This window comes from Garra rufa, chromosome 13 (assembly GCF_049309525.1).
Source record: "Garra rufa chromosome 13, GarRuf1.0, whole genome shotgun sequence".
Lineage (NCBI taxonomy): Eukaryota > Metazoa > Chordata > Actinopteri > Cypriniformes > Cyprinidae > Garra > Garra rufa.
The window spans coordinates 35,996,126-36,023,153 of NC_133373.1; the positions used below are offsets into that span (position 1 = coordinate 35,996,126).

Consider the following 27,028-nt stretch of genomic DNA (forward strand, 5'->3'; position numbering starts at 1 on the left):
TTTAAGATCCATCTTTTCACACTGAGGACAACTGAGGGACTCATATGCAACTATTACAGAAGGTTCAAACACTCACTGATGCTCCAGAAGAAAAAACAATGCATTAAGAGCCAGGGGTGTAAACTTCTGAACAGAATGAACATGTGTAAATTTTTCTTATTTTGCCCTATATCTTTTTTTTTTTTTTTTTTTTCATTTAGCACTGCCCTTCAGAAGCTACAGAAGATACTAACATGTTTACCAGAAGACACAATAAGTTAAATTTAACCTGATCTTCAAATTCAAAAAGCTTTCACCGCTCAGCTCTTAATGCATTAGGTTTCCTTCTGGAGCATCAGTGAGTGTTTGAACCTTCTGTAATAGTTGAATATGAGTTGCTTGGTTGTCCTCAGTTTGAAAAGATCATACAGTCATTGTTGGAAAGGGTTCAAATACACAAAAATGCTGAAAAACCAAAGAATCTGTAAGACCTGAAGGATTTTTCTGAATAACAGCGGGCAGTTTAACTGTTCAGGACAAACAAGGGACTCGTGAACAGCTATCACTAAACAAAACAACAACAAAAAAAAACAGCTGTGGATCATTCAGGTAACAACATAATGTAAAGAATCAAGCGTAACATGCATTTTGTATGATCCCTCTTATTTTGGAAAAAATAATTAACATTTTGCCGAGTTTTCAAGGTGTATGTAAACTTTTTTCCTCAACTGTACCTTCTTATTGTTATTCATGTTTGATTTGTGTTATAACTAAGAAGAAGAGATTATCGGAGATTATCAGTTCACATGCTGCTTGAAATGAGGCACTATAGCAATCTGTCACAACACATTACAGAGCCAAATTTGTTCCGCAGTGTATCTTTCACTGTGTGTGAACCTATGTGGCCTGAGGGCACTATGGCTTTTCAGACGTAGCAAGAGTCTATTCTAACTGACTAATCTGGGGTGCGTTTCCCAAAAGCATTGTTGGCTAACTATGGTCATTATTGAACTCTATAGAGTGTTTTCACGATGCGTCATCAGTCGGCCATATTGGCAGCACTGAACGTAAACAATGTCACTGAACCGAACGAAACTCACAAATTTGGCTGATTATTGCTGCTGAAAATGGACAATTATTGTCATGTTTTGGGCTGTCCTAATCTGTTGGACCAGGAAAAACATTTAGAGTAGGCTACTATAGACTGCCAAAAGTTAAATCAATGAGAAGAGTGCAAAAAACTGTCTGAGGAACAAAAGGCATTTGTGGTTGGCCAAACTTAACCAGGATTTCCAGGGCAAGAAACTTGTCAGCATTTGTGTTTGTTTTTATCATTTCCAATCAGGTAGGTGATAATATATTAGACTAATATTTTAATTAATACTGCTTGTAGTATGCAGTATCGCCAATAGTTTCAGAGTGACATGAGAGTGAGTAAATGATAACAGAATTTTCATTTTTGAGGTGAACTCTTTACATTGTTTGACACAGATGAGACACTATTTTGTATAAAGATGAAGAGATAAACAATTTGAATAGGCATTACTTTTGTTAAATCTGGAAGCTTAGGAAGCAGGATCCACAGAGGTTTTAACCCTCCGATGTGAACAAAGAGGTTCACTTCAAAGGCAAATGCCGCTGTCTCTGAAGCTGGATCATTAGCCCTGGGCCTCATAAATAACAGGCCCCAGCAAACCACCAGGAGATGATGTCTCTTGTGATCTCATGTCTCTCAGCTCAGTCAAAAGATCCCCACCAGCAGTCTCGACGGCTGCTTTACAACCGGTCTCTCAATTGCACCCTCTATAAGAAAGGCAAATCTGCCCTGCTTGCGGCCCACTATATCCTGAATCTTTTGAAAGACTGTGATCATGTACTGTAGTTGCCATAGCGATGAAGAACGGTCACACTGCTTCTACATGTGATGGTGCCGGTGAGTGACTCCTGAAGGGATAGATTCTGCTTGACTCATTGCACGTGGTTGGGGAGAAGTTTGAGTTTTGAGTAGGCTGGTTCTCCACGCTGAGGGATAATTAGTGTTGGTCAGGGAACAGATCAGTAGATGTGTTTTCAGAGGATTTGGAAGACTATTCCTAGTGTTAACATGGGAGTTAAACTCAGATCTGTAGCTGCAGGGCGGTGCATTGCAAGATGAAAGCATGAACTGCAGTTACTAGGCCGAGAGTGAGTAAATACGATTTGTGTTTTTTAAAAGTTAAATAAGCTTGTTTTATTACTGTATGAATTATAAAAATGATTCTCAGTGGGGTCAGCAACTTTATAGACCCTCTCATGCAACTTTGTACCGTTAGAAAGGCATGAACTGTTTTATGTTTTAACAAAACATTAACGATTTGTGAGTAGATGCGATTTCTAAATTGATGTAAATGATCTGATACTGACTGAAACAGAAAGTTCTTGAGCAGCAAACTGTTGCTATGTTACCTTCCTAAAAAAACAATATTTCTGCATTTTCATTTGACCTTTTGCTAAGCTCTGTTCTTTTCTTAAGTAATACATGTTGATAAAGTGGTAAAAATATAATGCATATTATTTTTTGTGGGCTAGAATTAATTGTGACATTGCAAAGCATTTTATATGACATTTTATATGCCAAGGCGAGACACTGCAGGTGAATAGGGTAGAAAAAAAAAACTAATAGTTATCGCCTTACTTACCCAGTTGATTGATTACATTAATAATTGCAAACATTTTTTGCATTACATGTTTTCTAAAATGTTAGGTTTAAATATGCAAATGAGGAATTATTCAATGAAATATGTGCTAATTTGCATACATTTCTAGTACAAAAATCTAAACACTGGATGAAGTCAGTTTCAAAATTCTAGTTAAATTAAGTTTTACATATTAGAGTCAAAAGTTTTTACAGAAGGAATTTTGGGTATCTGATTTCGTCACGCCATAATTTAGAAAAAAAACAACAACAGGAAACACTATATTTTTTTCCACTTTTGAGGGAATAAAATGTTGTAGAAAATCAAGCAAATTATATATAAAAAAATCCCTCTGTAAAAACCTTAAGAATATAGACAGGAATAAAAATGTAAAGTTTGGTGTGTGTGTACGTGTTAATGAAGTGAAGATTTATGGCTCAGTGTAGAAGGAATTATTAATTTTGAGAAAATGGCCTTTAGAAATATGCATTGTAATTGAAATCTGTTGACACAAATAGATAAAGTGCTATAAAAGAAACACTTAACAGTGTTTTTTTGGATATTTTCTTTCCACTAGTATGAAAAAACAAAAAGCCTGAAATCTCAAACTTGTGTCTTCCCTTAAAGAAATTGTTTAAATTATTATTTATTAATTATTTTTTAACAATGGCCTGACTACCTTTCTGGGCCTTGAAAATGTCAGTTGCATTGCTGTCTAAGTAGGGTCAGATAGCTCTCGAATTTCATCAAAAATATCTTCATTTGTGTTCTGAAGACGAATGAAGGTCTAACAGGTTTGGAATGATATGAGGGTGAGTAATTAATGACAATTTTCATTACTGGGTGAACTATCTCTTTAAGACAGCTCTTTAACATGTTGTTTCAACTTTTTTAAGAGGTCTCTCCAGAATCTCTAGCAAGTGTTTGCAATCTTTATAATGTCAGAACCTCATTGCAACTCTATGGATTTTCCATTGAATTTTCAGCACATTTGATTCTTTTCAGAAACACTCAGAGGCCACAGTGACCGTGAGGCCGTGTCCTCTAATGCGGCTCGTAAACTATGAAAAATTGAGTCTATTTTAAACATCACTGCTCTAATCAAAGGCTCAAAGATGTTGTGAAATAACCGTATAACTTTGTGACTCTTGTTCATGAAATTTATAGTCCAGTTTACTCACTAAAAGATGATTCTGTGTCTCTTCCATTCAGTGTTTGCCGGGTTTTGTAATGAGATTCAGTCATTTGCGAGTCCTGGGGGTTTTATACAGAGAGACATGGCTGGCAAACAGATGCACAGGCCTAGAGATGCACCTGTTGCTGTACTTTGGGACCTGGCCTTCATACCTTCTGCATTTCAGATTGTTCTGAGCTTTGAAAGGCACCAGAGCAAATATGTATCATCATTTTCTGCTTGGCTTGTCAGGCTGTCGTTGCCACATACATCTTTGGGTACAAAGTTTTTCTCCTCTTGAGAGAAAAAGGAGCAAGGATTTGTACAATGACAAGACATATATCCAATAATTCGCTTGTTATTCAGTAAACACTTAGTGAAGGGTTTGTGAGATGATAATTCTTGGGTTGCATGTCTTTCGCTTCACACTGGTTGCACTGTGTTTTTGATTCTAATGAGCCGGTTCTTTTTATGGAATCAAATGCATACAACCAATGTATGATTCATAAGCATATGAACTGTTTCTTTATAGTGAATAAAAAAACGGTGCAACCTAGGGATGGGCGATATGGCCTAAAATCCATATTGCGATATACATTGCAGCCTCTTGCGATAACGATATATATTGCGATATATAAATTATAATAGAACCATTTCAGAACAGGTTACATAGACCCTTAGGAAAGCCAAGCTGCAATTTTTTTTTTTTTTTTTTTTTAAAGAAATAAAGAAACGTTGCATGTCGTTTTGAGAACATTTATTGTGCAAAAGCAAAACTGTAATTAAACAACACAATGTTGCAGATAAATAAACTAAATGTAGTGGTAGAACAGATTAGTCGTGTTACCTCTCTTAACTGGAACTTTTGCCCCACACACTCTACAGAGTATATTTTGCTGCTGCTCGTCGGACGGCTTAAAGCCAAACCACGTCCAAATAACAGATGTTGCACCCAGGGCCGCTGCTGGCCAAATGGGTGCCCTAAGCAGAAATTTACTTTTGTGTCCCCTCTCCCCCAAATATTACAGAAGTAATAATAAAATAATAAAAAAAACACCTACTATAGGGGCCAAAATAGAACTTTATTCAAATAAGAGTAAATAGTAAATACATAAATAAATTGTATCATTTATAAATTACAATTGTAGCTCTACAGCAAAAAATACAAACTAAAATTACACTTTAAATAAAACAATTAAAAATGTGAAATCTCAATCAAATAAACCATAATAAACTGAAATAAAATCAACACTGTCATCTGCTGAAGCTTTCCAAAGTTCAAAATTTACAAAGGCACACTTCTGCTTTTTCTTGAGGCAAAGTCGTAAATGAGCTCTTCATATAATAAAGCCTTTGCTATTTGACAATAAAGCAGACAAGGGTTATGATGTCCACATATTTTAGTTGAGGAAATGATAGGAAAGATTATGTGGATATTTTAATTAAATGTTTGGTCAATATTAAACTAGGAATTTGATCATCATGTAAGTGTAACAACTGCATTTACCAGGCCTTTGGTGCCCTTTTCAGGCATTTCTAATAAAATTGTAATGTAAACTGTTAATTTTGTATTAGATTATGTATTTTAACACTGTTATTTAATGACACTATATGGTCATTATTAATCAATAATCATAATTTCCATAATTGTTTTTTAATATAATGCATTTTAAGTCATTTTGTTTACTTAGATCTGCCTGTATTTATATTAAGAAAGATGCGTTAGTCGTGAACTTATTACCGACATTAAAACACATTATTAATGTCGACAGAATAATATAAAGTTTCACAGGATTATGAAAGTACCTGAAAGTGATGCACGGGCTTCATCTTGGGCTTTTTTTCTTTTCTTTCGTTTCTCGGCGTTGATGTCTCTTTCCAGGACCAGGCATATTGTTCATCAATTATTATCGTCATTTTTGGCCAAATAGGCAGCCGTAAACAGAGGTGAGAGCGCGTTGCGGCGCAGATGCTGCGCGTCATCACGTGTGTTTACAAGCCTAGTCTGCGTACTGTATATGGAGCGGCGGTACTGGTTGCACCAGTCTTTTTCACGAGCTCCTCTGTTTCGCTGACGCTTTCAGCCATGTTTATTCAAGATGATGCGTTGCAGCCGGCTGCAGCTCGTTACTGTAAATTTCGCGGGTAGATTGCGTCATCAAACATGCATTATCGCGATAGTGCAATAGAATTAGAATCTCTATCGTAGGCCAATTTTGTATCGTTTATATCGCATATCGTTTATATCGCCCATTACTAGTGCAACCAGTGTAATGCGATTCATAAACAAATGACTATAAGAACCAGTTCTTTTTAGCCAATCCAACGCATATAGTGCAAACAGATCAGAATCATATGTTTATGAATTGGACAACACTGGTTGTGCTGTATGTTTTTGATTTACTAAAAAAGAACCGTTTAAAAGAATCAGTTGTTTAAGAATTGGACCACTGTTTGTACTATATGCGTTGGATTGGCAAAAAAGAACTGGTTCATAAGAATCATGTGTTTTTGATTCACTTAAAATCAGACCACCCTGGTTGTGTTGTATGCATTTGATTCAACAAAAATAACTGGTTCATTAGAATCATTTGTTTTTGAATTAGACAACACTGGTTGCCCTGTATGATTTTGATTTACTAAAAAAGAGCCGTTTATAAGAATCAGTTGTTTTAAGAGTTGGACCACAGTTTGCACTATATGTGTTGGATTGGCTAAAAAGAACCGCTCCATAAGAATCATTTGTTTATGAATCACTCCACACTGGTTGTGTTGTATGCGTTTGATTCAATAAAAAGAACCGGTTCATTAGAATCATTTGTTTTTGAATTAGACAACACTGGTTGCCCTGTATGATTTTGATTTACTAAAAAGAATCGTTTATAAGAATCAGTTGTTTAAGAGTTGGACCACACTGTTCGCTTTAAATGTGTTGGACTGGCTAAAAAGAACCGGTCCATAAGAATCATTTGTTTATGAATCACTCCACACTGGTTGCACTGTATGTTTTTGATTCACTAATAAGAAACAGCTAATATAAATCATTTGCTTATGAATCAGACCACACTGGTTCTGTTGTATGCGTTTGATTCAATAAAAAGAATAAGTTCAATTGAATCATTTCATCATGAATTGGACAATACTGGTTGTACTCTGTTTTTGATTTACTAAAAAGAGCTGTTCATAAGAATCATTTGTTTAGGAATTCTATATGCGTTCGATTGGCTAAAAAGAACCAGTCTATAAAAATAATTTGTTTACAAATCACCTCACACTGGTTGCACTGTGTTTTTGATTCACTAAAAAGAACCGGTTCATTAGAGTCATTTGTCAATGAATCAGACCACACTGTTTGCACTGTTTTATTGACGAAAGGGCTGTTTTTTAAAAATTTCTTCACAAATTTGACCATACTGGTTGAGCTGGATGTTTGTGAACTTTTTGTTCATAAATCTGACTACACTTGCAACCAATATAGTCCCGCTCATGAACAAATGACTCTATGTCATTGCTTGAATCCCACAAGGACAACTTAATAAAGTTATTAAAGTGGCAATATTTTGCAGTGCATGACCTTTTTTATCTCATTACATTCAATTCCTAATGCAAATTTAGATGAAATATGATTTGATTCAGTGGTGCATGACACACTACTAGCAGAGTATCGATCTTAGTTTTTTCAAGATCATTCAAATTAAGAACTGGGAAAATCTATATTTTTACCCAGCCCTAGATAGTTTGGTAGACATACAGTACTTGTTCCTAAATTCTCACTATACATACACATTTCGCCCTCAGCCAGTGTGGTACACTAATTGTATAGCAAAAAGTATGAAAACATTATTGGGTCAGTGAATGGAAGAAAGTAACCTTGTCCAATGTCATTCCTTCACACTGCCAGGGGGACCGTGCAGGTGGACAGATGGCACTATACAGCCTGTTGGCACCAGGCAAGAAGAATCCACAGTAGTGCTTCTTAGAGCACCATGCTGGAATAAACCCTGGCTAAAGGTCCTCTAAGATGCCACACTGTTCATTATGGACTCCAATTTGGCCACCAGCCTGTTTCCTGCTTTGTCTCCAGTGAGTTCAAAGTGAGTGCGGTATCAAAGGTGGCCTTCATGATTGGCTTGTTCGGACTTTGGAATCTTGTGAAGCGCTATTGTTCCCTTAGCAAATGAAAAACAAGCCATTACGCTTGCACATCGCTAACAGCTTGCTGCACACAATGAGAGATCTGAGCCACGTCAGATAGTTCGGTCTGCTCTGGCCTTTCTTTCACAGCACGGCTGTGTTGTGAACAGTTCCCTGGGGTTCCTCAGGGCTGCTCAACACCTTCCCTGACACATTGTGTTGCAGCTTTGCAAACTGCTATGTCCTTATTGGTATGGTAGAACCAAGACTTGGAAGATTTTGCAGGTGTCCACTTGCATTGCCCTGAGCTTCCTGCCAATGTCAGATTGGCGGGATGGTTTTGTGATCACTGGAGAATTTAACTCTGATTCATCAAGCCAGTCTTATCCAGGTGGTACTGGTCTCTATGGAACACATAGGACATCCTAATCAGGAAGTAAAAGGAAATGAAGCTGAAGCACAGATAGTAAGAGCAGGTTTTGAAGATCCTCACAGATGGGGTATCACCTGTCCTGAGCTTCTTGGGATTGATTTGTTTCTAATCAAAACCCCCAGGGGTCTTAGGAAACAGGTTTGCGCATAATTCAGACGTAAAGAATTGGCTCCCATTAATCTATCGTTCTATCGTTCTATCGTTCTATCATTCTATCTATCTGACGTTCTGACGTTCTATCTATTTATTATTGTTTTATTGTTCTATCTATCGTTCTACCGTTCTATCTGACATTCTATCTATCTATCTATCTATCTATCTATCTATCTATCTATCTATCTATCTATCTATCTATCTATCTATCTATCTATCTATCTATCTATCTATCTATCTATCTGACATTCTATCTATCTATCTGACATTCTATCTATCTATCTGACATTCTATCTATCTATCTGACATTCTATCTATCTATCTGACATTCTATCTATCTATCTGACATTCTATCTATCTATCTGACATTCTATCTATCTATCTGACATTCTATCTATCTATCTGACATTCTATCTATCTATCTATTGTTCTATCTGACATTCTATCTATCTATCTATCTATTGTTCTATCTGACATTCTATCTATCTATCTATCTATTGTTCTATCTGACATTCTATCTATCTATCTATTGTTCTATCTGACATTCTATCTATCTATCGTTCTATCTATCTATCTGACATTCTATCTATCTATCGTTCTATCTATCTATCTGACATTCTATCTTTCTATCATTCTATCTATCTATCTGACATTCTATCTTTCTATCATTCTGACGTTCTATCTGTCTATCTGTCTAGTTATACAAAAGTACCAAATGATACAAAACATCCTAATTCAAATAGCAATTTTGCATTCTGTTTGCTGCTACAATTGGAATTTCAATTCAAATCTGAATGACGCACAACCCCACTAGGGAGTCATAAATTTAACACTAAATTCTTTTCTCAGTTCCATTTGTTTTTTACACTCATATGTGAATGAGTTCACAGAAGGAGAGATATGCCAGTGGTATAAGCTGCAAGGTGACAGCTCACTACATACTTTCTCAAAGGGTTTTTTTGAGATGGAGATGTGGATTTTTAAGTGCTATGAAGTCTGATTTAAAACGTCTCCTGCAGGTTTAAATTCCACTGGGTGTAAATCTCAGCCTGCAAATAGTTCTCCTCGCCTTGATTTTTCTGTCGTCGCTGCCCATCAAAGCTCTGACCCTGCTTGCTCAGATGTCAGAGTTGGTGTGCTCGAACTTCTCTCATGCCCTCATTTGGTACTTTTTCTTTCTTATAGAAAGACAATTTTCGATGGCACCTTTTCCTCACATTGAGCTTGCTTTATCCTTTTCTGACCAGGTGGTGTTTTTCTTCAGATTCTGGAACTTAGACTAATTAGTAGCTGTAATCTTTACTCTCTTTGGGATTGGCGTCAGTAGGATTGCATAATACCCTCTGGTATCTGTAGTTTAATTGCTGGTGAAGAAGTGGAGAAGATATAAGGTTATAAGAAAACTGAGGAAGATTACAGCTCACGTAGGAGGCATCTCACCCTATGGTTTTCAAGCCTCAGACTCTACATGATATAGAAGCCTGTTTCGCCTTTAAGTTAAAAATCAGAAGATACTTAGATAAAGTTTGAAATGAAGTCACAATTCCAAAAACCAAAGTCACATTGTGACAACAAGTTATGAAGTCACAATTGGGAGATATAAAGCATTTATGAGAAATAAAGTCATGTATACTCTGAGGTGGGAATACGTCCATAACCTAGGCCACAGGGAAGATGATTAATGAATCTAACACCGTCTTAGTCCTTGACTTGCTTTCAAATAGCAGTTTGATTTATTATCTTGCTCAAGAGTGCCATTGATATTTACAGTATGCTCTGCCAATATCTGTAACTTCGATGCCTGCGTTAGCTTAACCCAAAGCTGCTTGATACAGCAAACTTTCCAGGGCATTGAACAAGCACTGCTACCCTTTCTAAACACACTTTATATCCTTCTGTCCTCAGGAGTAACATAAACCAAATCGGCTGTTGTGCAGAAAGACTTTGTTTTTGCAGATAACAGCCTGGGAACTGACTGAGTGACCTACCTATTTTCCTTGTAGGCGCAACGAAGAAATCCATTTGTTATTCCAAAACTGCACATTGACCGTTTTCTTCCTCCTCCAAAGACTAAACGAACAAAAAAAAGCAAGTGTTATCTTAAAAGTGGATTACTGGCTTTGTGTTCTGATGTTTTTTTAGTGCGCAGATCAGATTTAAACTTAAGCTAATGAATCTCTCCATTTATCTTCTTTTATGTCATGGTAGAGGGCAACTTTTGAAGTTCGTTGTGCTTTATTTGATTCAACTTTAAAAGTTTCGAGGAGTTTTATTTGGCTGTTAAGTTTATTGCCCTAGAAAGCAGCCCATGAAGGGCAGATAAACTGAAGTGTGAATATTCATGTTGAACTGAGGTTCGGAGGAAGTCTTGGATAAAACAAACACTTGAAATGAAGAGCCGTGCTTCACATATTTGGCACAGACCCATTCAGCACATCCAAAATCCCTCTATTCAAACTCTTCTGTCTGGGTTTAACATGCACCAGATGTGACGAGAAATGTCTTGTTTAGTTAACAACTACAAAGTTGATGAAACGTGTAGGCGTTTTTATGGGGTGAGGACTGCCAGGGATTATGCAATGTTTATTATATATATGAATTAAATAGATTTAGAGTCAATAAGACTTTTTTTAAAAAAAAAGCAGTTAATACTTTTATTCACTAGAAAAGCATTAAATGAATCAAAAGTTACAGTAACGACATTTATAATGTTACAAAGACTTCCATTTCAAATAAAAGCTGTTCTTTTGAACTTTATATACATAAAAATAGCTGTTTTGACATTAATAATAATATTGCTTTAGCATTAAATCAGCAAATTAAAATGATTTCTGTAAGAGATATATATGTGTGTGGTTTTTAAGTTTTTGAAATCTCTTATGCTCATCAAAGTTCTATTCATTTGATCAAAAATACAGAAAAAAGTGATATTATGAAATATTATTGCAATTTGAAATAAGTTTTCTATTTAAATATACTTTAAAATATAATTTATTTCTGTGATGCAAATCCATCAGCTGTTACTTTAGTCTTTAATGTTTTTGGAATCTGTGACACTTTTTTTAGGATTCTTTATGACTACAAAAGTAAAAAAAGAACAGCATTTATATAAAATAGAAATCTTTTCTGTAGGAGATATATATGTGTGTGTGATTTTTAAGCTTTTTAAATCTCTTAGGCTCATCAGAGTTCTATTTATTTAATCAAAAATACAGAAAAAAGTAATATGAAATATTATTGCAATTTAAAAAAAAATAGGTTTTCTATTTAAATATACTTTAAAATATAATTTATTTCAGTGATGCAAAGCTGAAATTATTTCCATCAGCTGTTACTTCAGTCTTCAGTGTTACATGATCCTTAAGAAATCATTGTAATATGCTGATTTATTATCAATGTCAGAAACAGTTGCTGTTTAAATATTTTTTTGGGAATCTATGACACTTTTTTTCAGGATTCTTGATGAATACAAAAGTAAAAAAGAACAGCATTTATTCAAAATAAAAATCTTTTCTGTAATAGATATATATGTGTGTGTGATTTTTAAGTTTTTGAAATCTCTTATGCTCATCAAAGTTCTATTTTTTTTTAAATCAAAAATACAGAAAATTTAAAATCTATTTAAATGTACTTTAAAATATAATTTATTTCAGTGATGCGAAGCTGAAATTATTTCCATCAGCTATTACTTCAGTCTTCAGTGTTACATGATCCTTAAGAAATCATTTTAATATGCTGATTTATTATCAGTGTTGGAAACAGTTGCTGTTTAAGTTTTTTGAGGAACCTGTGACATTTTATCAGTATTCTTGATGAATACAAAAATAAAAAGGAGCAGCTTTTATTTAAAATAGAAATCTTTTCTTACAATATAAATCTTTACTATCACTTTTTATCAATTTAACACATTCTTGCTGAAAAGAAAGAAAGAAAGAAATCTACTGACCCCAAACTTTGAACGATAGTGTATATTGTTACAAAAGAGTTCTATTCTAAATAAAAAAATGCTGTTCTTTTTAACATTTTATTCATCAAAGAATCCTGAAAAAAGTAAAAGCACAACTGTTTCAAACATTAAAAATAAATCAGCATATTAAAATGATTTCTGAAGGATCATTTCACACTGAAGACTGATGCAAATCTGAATTTTAAGCATCATTACTTCAAAGGAATAAATTCTATTTTGAAGTATATTAAAATAGAAAACCACTATTTTAAATTGTAAAAATATTTTAAAATATTACAGTTTTTTTTCAGTGTTTTTAATAAGTTAAACACAGCCGTGATGAGCAGAAAAGACTTCTTTAAAAAACATTAAAAACCTTACTGATCACAAACTTTTGAACAGGATTAGTTTAATTCTAGTAGACATTTTTGTGATTTTCGTAAAAGAACAGTCGATTTTTTTGGAGGTCCTTCTGGACGTTCTCACTGTTTAAAGAACAGACTCTTCTTAACTTTACATTTCTTCTGAGGTTCCACAATCGTTGTAGAGATGTACTCACAGCATTCTCACACCCAGTAGGTTTAAATTCAGACTGGCTTTGTAAACAGCCCTGACAGCTTTTGCTATTGACTGTAGCACCCGAGGCAAAGGCAGCACGTAGAATTTAAAGTGAGCTTGTTTTTCATTGCCCGTGGCGAAGGAAGTGTAGCTCGAGACCCTGTTGTACTCTGCTTTATCTTTTTAGTGAAGCTGTAATGTGTCAGACTTTCTCCATATACTCATATGCAAATCGCCGCCTATCTGCATTCTGAGCAGTTTTGAGATACTCAGCTTCAAAGTTTATGGGTTCCATAGACTTCTGTAAATAGAACCCTTTTTGTTTTCTAAAAAAGGCCCAAAATGCACACAGCTTACAAAAGAAACATCACATAATGTAAATAAGTTGTCACAGAATAAGAATATGTGAATAACTCAATTTTAACCAAAATGTCAGATAGACCCTTATAATTCCAAGGCAACGAAATGGTAAACTATTTCTGAGAAATGTTATCTATATTTTCATTATGAGTTTTATTATACACTGTAATGTTTTAAAGCATCTGTCTGCACTCTGCAGTAAGATTTCTTGTGCATTTTCTAAATATATGTTGAGAGTAACACAGTTGTCACCATGATAGTTTTTCCCTGATACTCTCAAGAAAATCCCACACAATCTTTACTTTCACACTTTGTCATCGTAGCATAGTGTGACAGGTGACAAAATACTAAGTAAATCATGCATTCATTCAGTTTTTACTTTTTTGCCGTTGTCTTTCCAAGATAGTTGCTGTGTGAGATATTACAGGCACATTTAAGTCATGTGTCATGTGTTTATTTGCATGTATTTAGGTTTTTTAAAACATAGGTGACATTACATGTTATATTTAGATAACTTAGCAAATACTAAAAACGCATGTGCATCTTATACATGTGCTGTTTAGCTTTTAAATATATCATTAGATGTAGGTAGTCTTAGATTTTATTGCTTTTTCCAAGATGTTTATTTGCCTTTTTTATAAATAAACGTGTGATTTCCCTGCTTTTTAAAGAGTTAAAGCATCCTTAAATAAATTGTTTACTCAAAATGAAAATTCTGTCATGTTGTTTTAAACCTGTAAGACCTTTGTTCATCTTCAGAACACAAATTAAGATATTCTTTATATAATCCGAGAACTTTCTGACTCTGCATAGACAGCAACACAACTGACATGTTAAAGGCCCAGAAAGGTAAGAACATCATTAAAATAGTCCATGTAACATCAATTGTTCAACCTTAATTTAATGAAGCTATGCGAATACTTTTTTGTGTACATAGAAAACAAACAAACAACCCAGGCTCATGAAAATATGTGGCTCTATATAAATTTCTGCAACACCGTAATTATGTATCATACTGGAAATTTCGTGTTGAAACGAGTGAGAGTGGCACTAAAAACAAATTCAATATGTGACCAAGGCACTTTATTATTACGCTGGTACAGGCAAGTAAAAAAAAAATGCTTTTTCACACTGCTTGAGGTACGTATTTTGGCTGTTCAGAATTCAAATATCCGGGGAGTGTTGCTCTATCATGGGGTAAATGCTATATCATGTTGGAAATAATCTTAAACCCATGTTGATGCAGCCCTGCTATTTTAACCTCCTTATGCGGATTTGGGCTGTTTTGTTGAACCATAGTTTCACGGGGTTGACTTGCAAGTACGGATGGCTCGATACCATAATTTTGACTTCGGTACGATAATGTAATACTTTGATAACGATACTAAATTGATACCATAGGTGACAAATAACCAGCCTCAAAACATAAGTGAATTGAAAACAATTTAGTTAACATACTAAACATGTATTAATTAATGTATCATTTATAACTAATTATTGACCTAAATTAATAAGTGCTGTAATGCTGTTAGATCAGCTTATCTGATGAATTAACAAAGATTGCTTTACTGTAAAGTGTTATTCTAACAAAGTATTCAAAAGCACGTTATTTTCTCTCTCTACTCTCTGACTCTTTTCAGATTTCAGACTCCGCCAAAGAAAAAACAATAATTATACATTCCCTTCATATTATTGATACTAAAATGAATACAGCAAAACTCTTGATTCATTTAAATTGTTAATATTTGTTTGAAATGCAAGTGCAAATATTATGTGACAAAAGCTAAACTGATAGCGTGTCACACAGCTTTCGTGTTTACTCTGTATCACATCTTAGGTATGCGCGTTGATCAGTTGTGAATAACAGGTAATTTATGTTAAATCTGAATTTATGAATGCTGCACTCACTTGTCGATCTCTAAATTCACATTAAAGATCAGGATGAGCAAGTGACAAATGCTTGGCAAGTGTTATCTCCTGTGGCAACACATGATTTAAAGCAATGCTTGCATACAGGTGCAGTAAGGTCAGCTCATTCACCTTTTATCATGTTTTGTATGAAAAATAATGCCATATTTCACTTCTTATGTTGTCTTTATTTACTAGTTTTGAGCGCGTTGATGGAGTTTAATCTATTTGATGATCCATCGCATTGTTCTGTTTTCACATTTACCCATTTCGCAACAATTTGGGAAGCACCCCTGGTGAAAAAAAACAGCTAAAACCAGCCTAGGCTGGTTGGCTGGTCAACCAGGCTGGTTTTAGCTGGTCAGCAGGCTGGTTTTAGAGGGGTTTTGGCCACTTTCCCAGCCTGGCCAGGCTGGTCAGGCTGGTCTTAACTGGTAAGGCTTGGAAACCACCAGCTGAAACCAGGCTGGGAGACTAGCTAAAACCAGCTACGACCAGCCAACCAGCCAAGGCTGGTTTTAGCTTTTTTTTTTTCAGCAGGGATTGCCGCCTACAGGTTAATTTAGGAACAGCAGCGTATAAAATACCGAATTGATCAAAATGATAGTATCGAACCGTTTGAAATAGAATATATACCGGTAGTTTTCCAGTACCAGTAAGTGTGAGTGCAATGCTGTATCGCGTGAGCTACTGAGCAAACCTACTGAATTAGAAAACTCATGCATATGAAGCTGTATATGTGACAACAACGTTCAAAAGTATCAGTTTTCAAATCATGCAGGATGTTAAATTACTTTTTAAGTCATAACTTAATATTCTGCAAGTAATTGTGTGACAATTAGGCTTTATTAATCAAAACTCTGTGTACCTGTAAATCATATGTGAAAAGGAATAAAAGTTGATAGTGATAGTGTTCATTTCAACTGGAATCTGCAGTGATTCGTACATGTAGGTACGTTTTTTTTCCAGCTTTGCAGAAATGTATATAGAGACACGTATTTCCAGTGAGCCTATGTTGAAAATAATGACTTGATGGCAATCAGAGAAATGCGCATGTATGCATCATGGTACTCATGAACGTGTGTCGAAGGCTGACATGGAAGAAAAGAAATTTCTTTGGACACGAAAAATATTATTGTAGCTTCATAAAATTACGTTAAACCACTGATGTCACATGGAGTATTTTAACAATGTCTTTACTACCTTTCTGGGCCTTGAACGTGCCAGTTGTATTGCTGTCTATTTAGTGTCAGAAAGCTCTTGGATTTCATCAAAAATATCTTAATTTGTGTTCTGAAGATAACTGAGGTCTTAGGGGTTTGGAACGACATGAGGGTGAGTAATTAATGGCAGAATTTTCATTTTTGTGTGAACTATCCCTTTAAGTAGCATTGTGCCTGTGATATTTCAGGCCTGCTAATATTGTTGACTCCATATGATTTATCACTTGTGTTTAAATATTTCATATTTTCTGAAGTCACCTTGAAAAGTGTCTGCTAAATAAGCAAATGTAAATGCATTGGAAACGTTTTGCTCTTATACTATTAGTCAAAATACGTTTTTTTTCACACATTGTTGAGTGTGATTGTACAATACATGCATTTATTATAATGATATTTTATAATTGTATTTTCACATCTATCTATATATTATATCTCAATATACAGTAGTCACTGGCTGGTCATTTATCAAATGCTGCTGACACATCACAATTGCTTATTTAATACTACTTTTCAAAAGTTTCAGTAAGGTTTTTTTATGCTCACCAAGGCTGTTAAAATACAGTAAAAAATATAATACTGTGAAATATTATTACAATTTAAAATAACTGTTTTCTGTTATAATATATTTTAAAATGTAATTTATTTCTGTGGTGCAAAGCTGAATTTTGAGCATCATTACTCTTTAGTGTCACATGGTCCTTCAGAAATCATACTAATATGCTGATTTTCTTATTATTATTAGTGTTGACAATGGTTGTGCTGCTTCATATTTTTGTGTAAACTTTTGTGTAAGCAGCATGTATTTGATATATAACTCTATAGAACATTATACATGTCTGTACTGTCATTTTTGCAGCCTTACTGAATAAATGAACAAAAGTGGATGTAAAAAGTCATTACACTCATGATTGATGGTTAGAAAACCAGCGTTCTTGTTTTTTCAGTCTGTGTGCAAAACACAAAACACTATGAATACAGTAGATTACGAGTAACTGTAGATTAACCTTACTGTTAAGAGGTAACAACCAACCAACTTTGTAATTAGAAACTTTTAGGAGCCGAAACTTGGTGTTTTTTTTTTTTTTTACTTTGTTGCTGTAGACTTTAGATTCCCCCGCACCCTTTGCATAATGAAAAGGAAATTGAAATTTTAAAAATTAAAGAAAAACTCTGCTATAAGGCCAAAGGGAACAAACATAACTATATTTCACACCTCCAGGTTCACTGCAGCCAGTGCCCATTTATGTAGCGGGAAATTAGAGCTACAAAACCCTTTATGAGCCTTTTAATCATGATTAATGTACATGGTATACTGGGAAGTTGCCTGCACTAAGTTGTTTTCATTTCCAAGTTTTTCCTGCCAGACCGAACTGTTCTTTTTCGACTGCTTTAATTACCTCTTCGTTGAAGGTGTGCCTTGCAGTTTAGTGGATACCATGCATATAATTACACTAATTAGCACTATCTCTCAACTTCATTATAACCCATTTCCTCACTTAATACATATTCATAAGCCTGCCAGTTGCGAAGTGATCCTGTGTGCTTAAGAATGCAGAATCTATGGACACAGAGTTGAAGTGAATTGGAGTGAATATATTTATTTTACACAGCCCATCATTCTTTAAAAACAAAATATATACAGTCAAGCCTAAAATTATTCACCCCCCTGACAAATTCTGACTTAAAGTTACTTTTATTCAACCTGCAAGTTTTTTTTATTTATTAGAAACGACACAGACGTCTCCCAGAAGATGATAAGATGATGTACAAGAGGCATCATTGTGGAAAAAATGATTACTCATCTTTTATTTACATTTGAACAAAAAGTGCCATGTCCAAAATGATTCATACCCTTCTCAATAATCAATAGAAAAGACTTTATTGGCTATTACAGCAATCAAACGCTTCCTATAATTGCTGACCAGCTTTTTGCATGCCTCCACTGGTATTTTAGCCAATTCATCTTTAGCGATGAGCTCCAACTCTTTCAGGTTGGAGGGTCTCCTTGCCATCATCCTGATCTTTCATCATCATCCTCCACAGATTCTCAATTGGATTTAAGTCAGGACTCTCGTTTATTGTGATTAGGTTCCCTGGTCCACCGGCTGAAAAACACCCCCAAAACATTAGGTTCCCACCACCATGTTTGACAGTGGGGATGGTGCTCTTAGGGTTGAAGGCTTCTGCTTTTTTACGCCAAATAAAGGCTACATCATTGTGGCCAAACAATTGAATTTTTGTTTCATCTGACCATAAATCAGAAGACCAGAAGTCTTCTTCTTTGTCCAGATGAGCATTTGCAAAGGCCAAGCAGGCTTTTGTTGCCTTATCTGGAGAAGTAGTGTCCTCCTTGGTCTGCGTCCGTGGAACCCAGTGGTGTGCAGTGTCCGTTGGACTGTCTGCCTTGAGATGTCGCCACCAGCAGAGCCCAGATTCATCAGGATGGCCTTGCTGGTGATCCTTGTGATCCACGTCCTCTGAGATTTTTCACAGTGCGGAACATCTTGTATTTTTTAATAATACTTTGCACTGTAGCGACTGGAACTTCAAAACATTTAGATATGGCCTTAAAGCCCTTTCCTGACTTGTGAGCAGCCACAATGCGCAGCCGCAGGTCCTCATTGAGCTCTTTTGTCTTTGCCATGACTGTCCACAAACCAACAGCAGAGAGCTTCTGTTTTTCACCTGTTGAGTTGATTGAAACATCTGTTCCCAATGAATCAGGGTAATTAGGATGCTTTAGAACAGCTTGAACTATTTGGAATGGTATAGAACTTTGGATTTTCCCATAGACTGTGACAGTTTGCAAAGGGTATGAATATTTTTGGACATGCCACTTTTTGTTCAAATGTAAATAAAAGCTGAGAAATATTTTTTTCCACAGTGATGCCTCTTGTACATCGTCTTATTGTCTTTTGGGAGAAGCCTGTGTCATTTCCGGTCAAATAAAAACTTGCTGGTTGAATAAAAGTAACTTTAAGTCAGAATTTGCCAGGGGTATGAATAATTTTGGGCTTGACTGTATATAACAGGCCAAAGCTTGAAGCCAAGTCGATAGCTATAAGGAAAGCTTTTATTGCAAGTTCCAGACCCGTTTTAATCTTCTAGCGAGGGACATCTTGTGAAACAGGCTGTGATTGAAGCTGCACAATAACCCCCTACGTCGCCCCAAAAGTGATCTGGACCAATTTACAGACAGCCTTTATACACTGAACAATATGCTCTGCACCATTGCAAATGACTGTAATTATCATTATCATGGTCTTGGTCTTATTGACTGATGTTGGAACAGTTGTAATGACTCTCAGATTCAAGTACAAAGTGATTAAGACTTCGCAGTGTTGTGGGAGTTAATGGGTTTTCTCATATTCCAGCGTAGAGTGGGCTGAAATCTCGCTGACTGCCAGATTCATTGGACATATTCAGGAATAAAGATTGAGCCAATGTGGCACATCAGAAAAGACTAGTACAGTTTTGCACTAAACCCATCATTACAAAGGCTCTGTTATAAAACCTTGTTATCTACATCTGCAGGTGTTAAATGAATCTATTCATATTTTATGTGAATCCAAAAGAACTCAATTTATAACTTAAGTATGCAAGTATGTAGTCCTTCAGATTTTCTACTGAACGGTAAAACCTTTTTTTTTGTCAGAGATTTAAATAAAGATTTTTGGAGTATGTTTTACGAGAAATTATCATTTCAGTCGTTCTACTCAGTCTGTCAGTGTTATTTTAGTTTATTTATGTACTATTATAGTTTTTATTAATATTTTGAGCTTTTTTAATGGTGATGCATTGCTGTCACAAACACGGCTGTTAAAAAGTTTTTTTTTTTGAAGGAGTCTCTTCTGCTCATCAAGGATAGATTTGTATTTGTATTTATTGTTTTGTATTTTAATATGCTTTAAAATATAATTTATTTCTGTGATGCAAAGCATCATTACTCCAGTCTTCAGTGTCACATGATACTTCATAAATCACTGAAGTATCACCAGTCTTAAGTAGCATGGGTATATTTGTAGCAATAGCCAAAAATACATTGTACTGGTCAAAATTATTGATTTTTCTTTTATGCCAAAAATCATTAGGATATTAAGTAAAGATTATGTTCCATGAGGATATTTTGGAAATTTCCTATCATAAATATATCAAAAGTTAATTTTTGATTAGTAATATGCATTGCTAAGAACTTCATTTGGACAATTTTAAAGACAATTTCTCAATATTTAGATTTTTTTGCACCCTCAGATTCCAGATTTATTAATAGTTGTATCTCGGCCAAATATTGTCCTATCCTAACAAACCATACATTAATAAAAAGCTTATTTATTCAGTGATATGACATTTGCAACATGTCAGATGTGGTTTTTTTATGCATACTTTGTAAAACGTACTTCGACAATATGTATTTCTGGCTAAATGTCCAATGCGGATTTAGTCGAGTGTATTGCTAAGCTAAAAACCAAAACAATTCTATGCATGCAGTAAATTAGTCACGTTTTGATACGATAAACCTGGTCAAAACTTGTTTAGAAGAGACATCACAACAAAGTGTACATTTGAAGCTCACTCGATTATGTGCACAAACTCACGACCGCTGCTTTTATTTACAGCATGACAGCAATTTTAGTACTCTGCTGGAATGCACCAATTGAACATATTGAGAGAAATATGACTAGACTTCCAAACGTGATAGCCCTAAAACTGTTTTAGTCAAATTGACTCTCTTTGCAAGTGAATTAGCTAGACCGTTCAAGCTGTATTTTTCTCAGCATCAGTCAGTGTACATCAGGGTGAGTGTGTAGCTTCCAGGATGTTCGGAGATGTAAAATGAACGCTGGCACTCTGACTGCCTCCTGAATCTTAATTTAGTCCTATACAGGATGGCTGCCACTTTCATTTCACAAGCAACCTCTCGGGACTCTGTTGCCTCTTACTGTAGACTATTGCACAGGTAGATGGTTAGTGGGATTCTCTGCACGTCCTTCAATGAAAGGGCCTGCAGGATGCAGGATGCATGATGCATACAGGGGCTAAAAGTATGAATTGTCCTTCCTAGAAAGAGTAATGTGTTTCCTTGGGAAGAGTCAAAAGTGTCAAAACTGTGAGTATCAATAGTGAGATTTTTTTGGAAAGAAATTCATATTTTGCTAACACTTTACAATATAGTGTCACTTGTTGAACATTTATTACAGTATTTATTAATCTTTGTTAACTTAAGTTAATACAAATGCAGTTATTCATTAGTAGTTCATGTTAGTTCACAGTGCATTACCTAATGTTAACAAACACTTTTGATTTTAATTCTGCATGTTGAAATTAATATTAACTAAGATTACTAAATGCTGTAGTATTGTTCATTCTTACTTCATGTGATCTAATGTTGATCATGTTCATGTTCCATGAAGATATTTGGTAAATTTCCTACCTTAAATATATCAAAACTTAATTTTTGATTAGTAATATGCATTGCTAAGAACTTCATTTGGACAACTTTAAAGGTTATTTTCTCAATATTTAGATTTTTTGCACCCTCAGATTCCAGATTTTCAAATAGTTGTATCTCAACCAAATATTGTCCTATCCTAACAAACCTCAATTTATACATTTTGTATAAATCTCAGTTTTAAAAAAATGGATGACTGTTTTTGACTGTTTAACTGTATGACTGTTTTTGTGGTCCAGAGTCACATATTTTTATTTAGACTGATGTAAAAAATGTTGCTCAGAAATTGCTAAATTTAACTTAATTTCGAAAAGAAACAGCAAGTTTATATTGAATTAAATATGAAATTTTGAGTAGAAAGACTAAAATAGTATATATTTTTTGAAAATGTACTTTAATAATCTTTTAATGTTTTATTTACACCTTTGAAAAAGTCTTTATATATTTTAAGCAACAGAACCGTTTTCAACGTTTATAATAATTTAAGTGCCAAATCAGCATATTAGACTAATTTTATTAATTTGTCTTTCAGAAATCCAATAACATTACAAGTAAATTTATTTTCCTTTATTTTCCTTTATTTAGCCAGGAGATCACATTGAGACAGTACTATCTCTTCTTCCAGTGAGACCTGGTCAAAACGGCAGCACATAAAGTTTCACAAAGAAGATCACAAAACACAATACCACCAAAATTACTAAATCAGATCATAAAAAACAATTGCATGTATCCTTTAAGACATTATACAGAAGATGTTTAAAAGTACTCAAAGTTGGAAGGTTGTCAAGATTAAGCCGATTTTGAAGATCATTCCAAGCCTTAGGAGCATAAAAGGAGAAAGTACATTTGCCAAGATTTGACGTTACCCTTGGGACTATTAACCGAATACAGGAACCAGATAATTCTTTGATGATTATGATTTCTGTTTTTCAGTCAAATTTGAGGAGCTTTTACTCAATGTAATTTTTTTTTTGCTAAAATTTTTACTCAAATTCATATTTGTTAATACAAATTAATTATTTTATAACACTAGAGTAAAATTATGTTTGTTAACATTAGGTAATGCATTCGCTAATTTGTACAGCATATATTAATAATGATTCATTTAAATTTATACATATGCATTTTTAATGTAAATTAATCTATTAATATTGAATATAACTGTGAATTTAAATTAATTAACAATGAACAGTAGTATATAGTATAGTTATTATTTTACATAAATCTACATTTAATAAAATAACAATATCATACATTTAAAACATATTCTTAATGATTCGTTCATTGTTAGTTCAACTCATTAAATGCATAAAGAATAATGCATCCTTTGTATTTTATGCACAATTATCATTTTTATTAATATTTTGAGCTTATTTTTTTAATGGTGCCACATTCCTGCTGCATATGTTATTTTTTCAACTCAATTATTACATAGTAAGTTATGAATTTTTCAGTAAAATTATATATTGTCTTATAATAACTAAATGTGTCGTTACACCATTTTTCTTGTTAACAATAAATATTTCCTTGTAATAACAAAATACTTTTATTAATAACTATATAATGTGTCATTAAAGTAATATATTGTATGACACGTTATGTCATAAAACAATATGATAAAGGGATAAAAAAGTTTTTTTTTTTTTATGTGACGTGACAACGTAGGCCTAAAGACCTTTATCACTTTATCACTTTTTTATATTTTAGTTTAACTTTTAGTAATTTTGATATGGGCTTTTGCATTTTTCTTTTTTAAATATATTTCAATATAGATTATAGATTTTTATTTCACTTTTAGCTTTAGTCATTTCAAACTTATCATGAAGTGTTTCTGTTTATCACTTATTAGAAAAAAAAAGCATAAAATAATGCATGTGTAATCAGATATGATACTCTACTGGTACAATAGAAAATTGCTTTTGGTGTTAAAAATAGTTTGGTTTGGCTACTTCCATACTGTATTAAATGTCTTGTCTCAAACGTAGGAGCTTCACAAGTGCCCTTAAAAGTCAGTAAGGTAGTCGAATTGACCATTGGAAAACAGGCCGATTATCGGTTTGGTTCCGATAAGGTTGAACACTGTTTAAAGGAATTTTTCCACTTTAACGCAGTAAAGTAGCAGATAACACAACCAATATGGCTCCTTTTTAGCACATTGCTCGGGACCGGCTCCAGACACTGACATGCATTGACTGAGAGCGTAAGCATAGGCAAAGTAACCGAACCGCCGTTTTTTCTGTCCACCGCTGCCCCTATCAGCTCATTTTGTCTGGCTGAGAGAATGAACTGTGAGAATAGTGTGTGAAAGAAAACTGAAGAATAATGGAGTCCTCTGTATAGTCAATCCTAGGAGAGAGTCGGCTATAGATGTGATGAGAGTAGCACATACGTCTTCGCCTGAGTCACGGTTTCTCACAGAGCAGGATTTGTAAAGGAGATAACTCTATTGTGCCGCTCTCAGGTGGCCGAACGGCTCTCACCTAATCAGATGTCTAGACAATTATGGAAATGAAGCGGGAGCTGGACACACAAAGCATGAGAATTGCAGACGAAGGTCACTTTGTTTCCAAATAATCAAGCAGGGGAATAGTTCGGCTGAGAAGAAATAACAGCTATTTATTTGTCATTGTTGTTTTAACACTGAGATGGAATTTTTTTGCTTTTTGTGGACATGTTTATGTGCATTTGTGCATCTGATCTCTGTGTAAAACTTATCAAAAACATCATGTTAAATTATTTGTGTATAACCTAATATTCATGAGCTATTTCTAAGTCTTTAATGTTAGTAGGAATTTTAATAAAATAACAATGTTTTCATGAGCAACCCAAAGCTTTACTTCGTGAAGGCAATCTCAGACCCATTTTCTGAGACTTTCAAGCTCTCTCCCTTGTAACGGAGGGAATTAAAAATTAAAAACGTGTCTGAAAACATATCTCTAGTTTTTGTGCAGTTTCTTATTAGCTTTCTTAAAGAAAACGCAGCATTAGCAAACTCATTCATGGTATAAAACACTAAATAATTTAACGTTTTAATAATTAATCTTTGTGGACAAGTTCTCAGGTGGTGGGTTGCAAGTTGCAACTCAAAAACGGGTCACATTGTGTTTTACATTTGACTTCAGCAACAAAATATGTGCCCGAATAGTGAATCCATACTTGGAAAGGCACGGAAAACGAATACACATTCTAAGGAGCCACTAAAGGGACATGGTTAGCCACTTTCCGTGTTGCCAAGTCCACAGTTTTCAGGCGGAATTGGGCTACTTTAACACTGTTGCTGCGAGTTGTTTTTAATATCTGCTGGTTGAAGCAACCCCAGTAACGTTATATTTAGCCTCTGGAATGTGAACTGTACCAGGCGAACCCTGCCGAAAAATGTGTATTTTGATTGGGCTAGTTTTGAGTAGCAAATGGGAGAGTTTTGTTGTGAAAACCTGGCAACCCTACGCTTGCCAGCAGTAGCCTGTTTCATTACAGTTGGCTACATATAATTTCACATTTCACTACATCTAATCTTATCAAACGTGTGATATGTACTGTTCTACAGTACTCATATGTATCTTTATCATCTATTAACTTTAGTTTGTCAAAATACTGTGCCCTTTCCTGCTTACTAAGCCTTCTCTATATGATTTAGCAGCTTCCAACACGTTTTTACATAGTTTAGACAGCATTAGAAGAAAAACATATTCAGTAGTACATTAAAGGTTGTATCAGCGATTTCTAGCCTAAAACATAAAGTGTCAATTTCAGCTGACCTTTCTTCACGATCCGCTCGCTGCTTGCCCCATAAATTGTCTGTGAAAAAAACGCGTCTCTCTGGTCAGCCTAGGGTCCGAGATATGCCAAAAAAACAATCGGCACTACCAACCTTTCCACAGATAAACAAACAGTGTTCCAACCAATCAGCGTCAGGGGTTTGGTGTTGTGGACTTTCCTACTGGTGCAGGGATGTGAGGGAGGCGGAGCGAAAGTGACCACATCTAGTGACCACAAAAAGTACCAAAACTGCACACAATTGTACACAAATAGGCTTGACAATATGTGAAAATATTAGCATGATATAGGCCAGTGGCCGATTTATGACACGTTGTGAAAACACTCTATAGCAAGAAACAGAAAAGTTTTGTTGTTACCCTATAAATATAACATCTCAAAGTATAATGGAAAAGCTTTTCCCATATTTGAGCTGCACATAAATCTACTGGACTTAAAGGTCACTCAGTGAAAGCTTGCTAAAGTGTGTCAGTTCCTTGCGTGACTTTACATGTGTAATGCATTAAGCACAAATGCTCTAGATCAGCAAAACTGTGGTTACTTAATATTTGACATGGACACTCACTTACTGAGCAAATGCAGGTTCTGTTGCCTAGAAGGCTCTAGAAATTGATGCAACTCTTAACTTTCTCATAAGTCTCATTTGCAATGTAGATCTCTCAATTCTCCATCCTCTCGTCTCTCCAGGTGATCTACGCCCTCAACACCAAGAACGATGAGCATGAAGCGGCCATCCAGACCCTGAAGGAGGCCCACGAGGAGGAGGTGCAGCAGATCCTCTCGGAAACGCGGGAGAAGATCATGCAGTACAAGAGCAAGATTAGCGATGAGATGGACTTGAAGCGGCGCATTCAGTCTCTGGAGGAGTCCATGGAGCTGCACGAACGGATGAAGAGGCAGGCCCTGGCGGAGTTTGAGACGTACCGCCAGCGGGTGGAGGACATGCAGCTGTGCACAGAGGCGCAGCATACGCAGCGTGTTGTCACCATGTCCCGAGAGGTGGAGGATATGCGACGCTCTTTCGAGGAGAAGCTGCGCTCCTTTGGACAGTTGCAGGCCCAGTTTGAGCAGGAGAAACAGCAGGCTCTTGAGGAGCTACGGTCCGCGCATCGGCATGAGGTGTGTTGAGTGTTTTTTAGGACTGTTTATCTGTGGTTACGTGTAAAAAATATAGTTCTGGCCTAAGGCTCCAATTGCAATTTTTTCGGATTATATATGTTTGTTTGTTTATTTATTTATATTTTGCAATTTAAAAAATG

At 35.1% G+C, this 27,028-nt stretch overlaps 1 protein-coding gene across 2 annotated transcripts in view; it reads left to right on the plus strand.

Annotated features, from left to right (window-relative positions):
- Positions 1-27,028, plus strand: part of fam184ab (family with sequence similarity 184 member Ab) — a 231,247-nt gene that overhangs the window by 33,271 nt on the left and 170,948 nt on the right. For both annotated transcript variants that reach the window (XM_073853210.1, XM_073853211.1), the window contains exon 2: positions 26,457-26,888. In XM_073853210.1, coding sequence (XP_073709311.1) covers positions 26,457-26,888 — 432 coding nt within the window. The remainder of the gene's footprint in view (positions 1-26,456; positions 26,889-27,028) is intronic.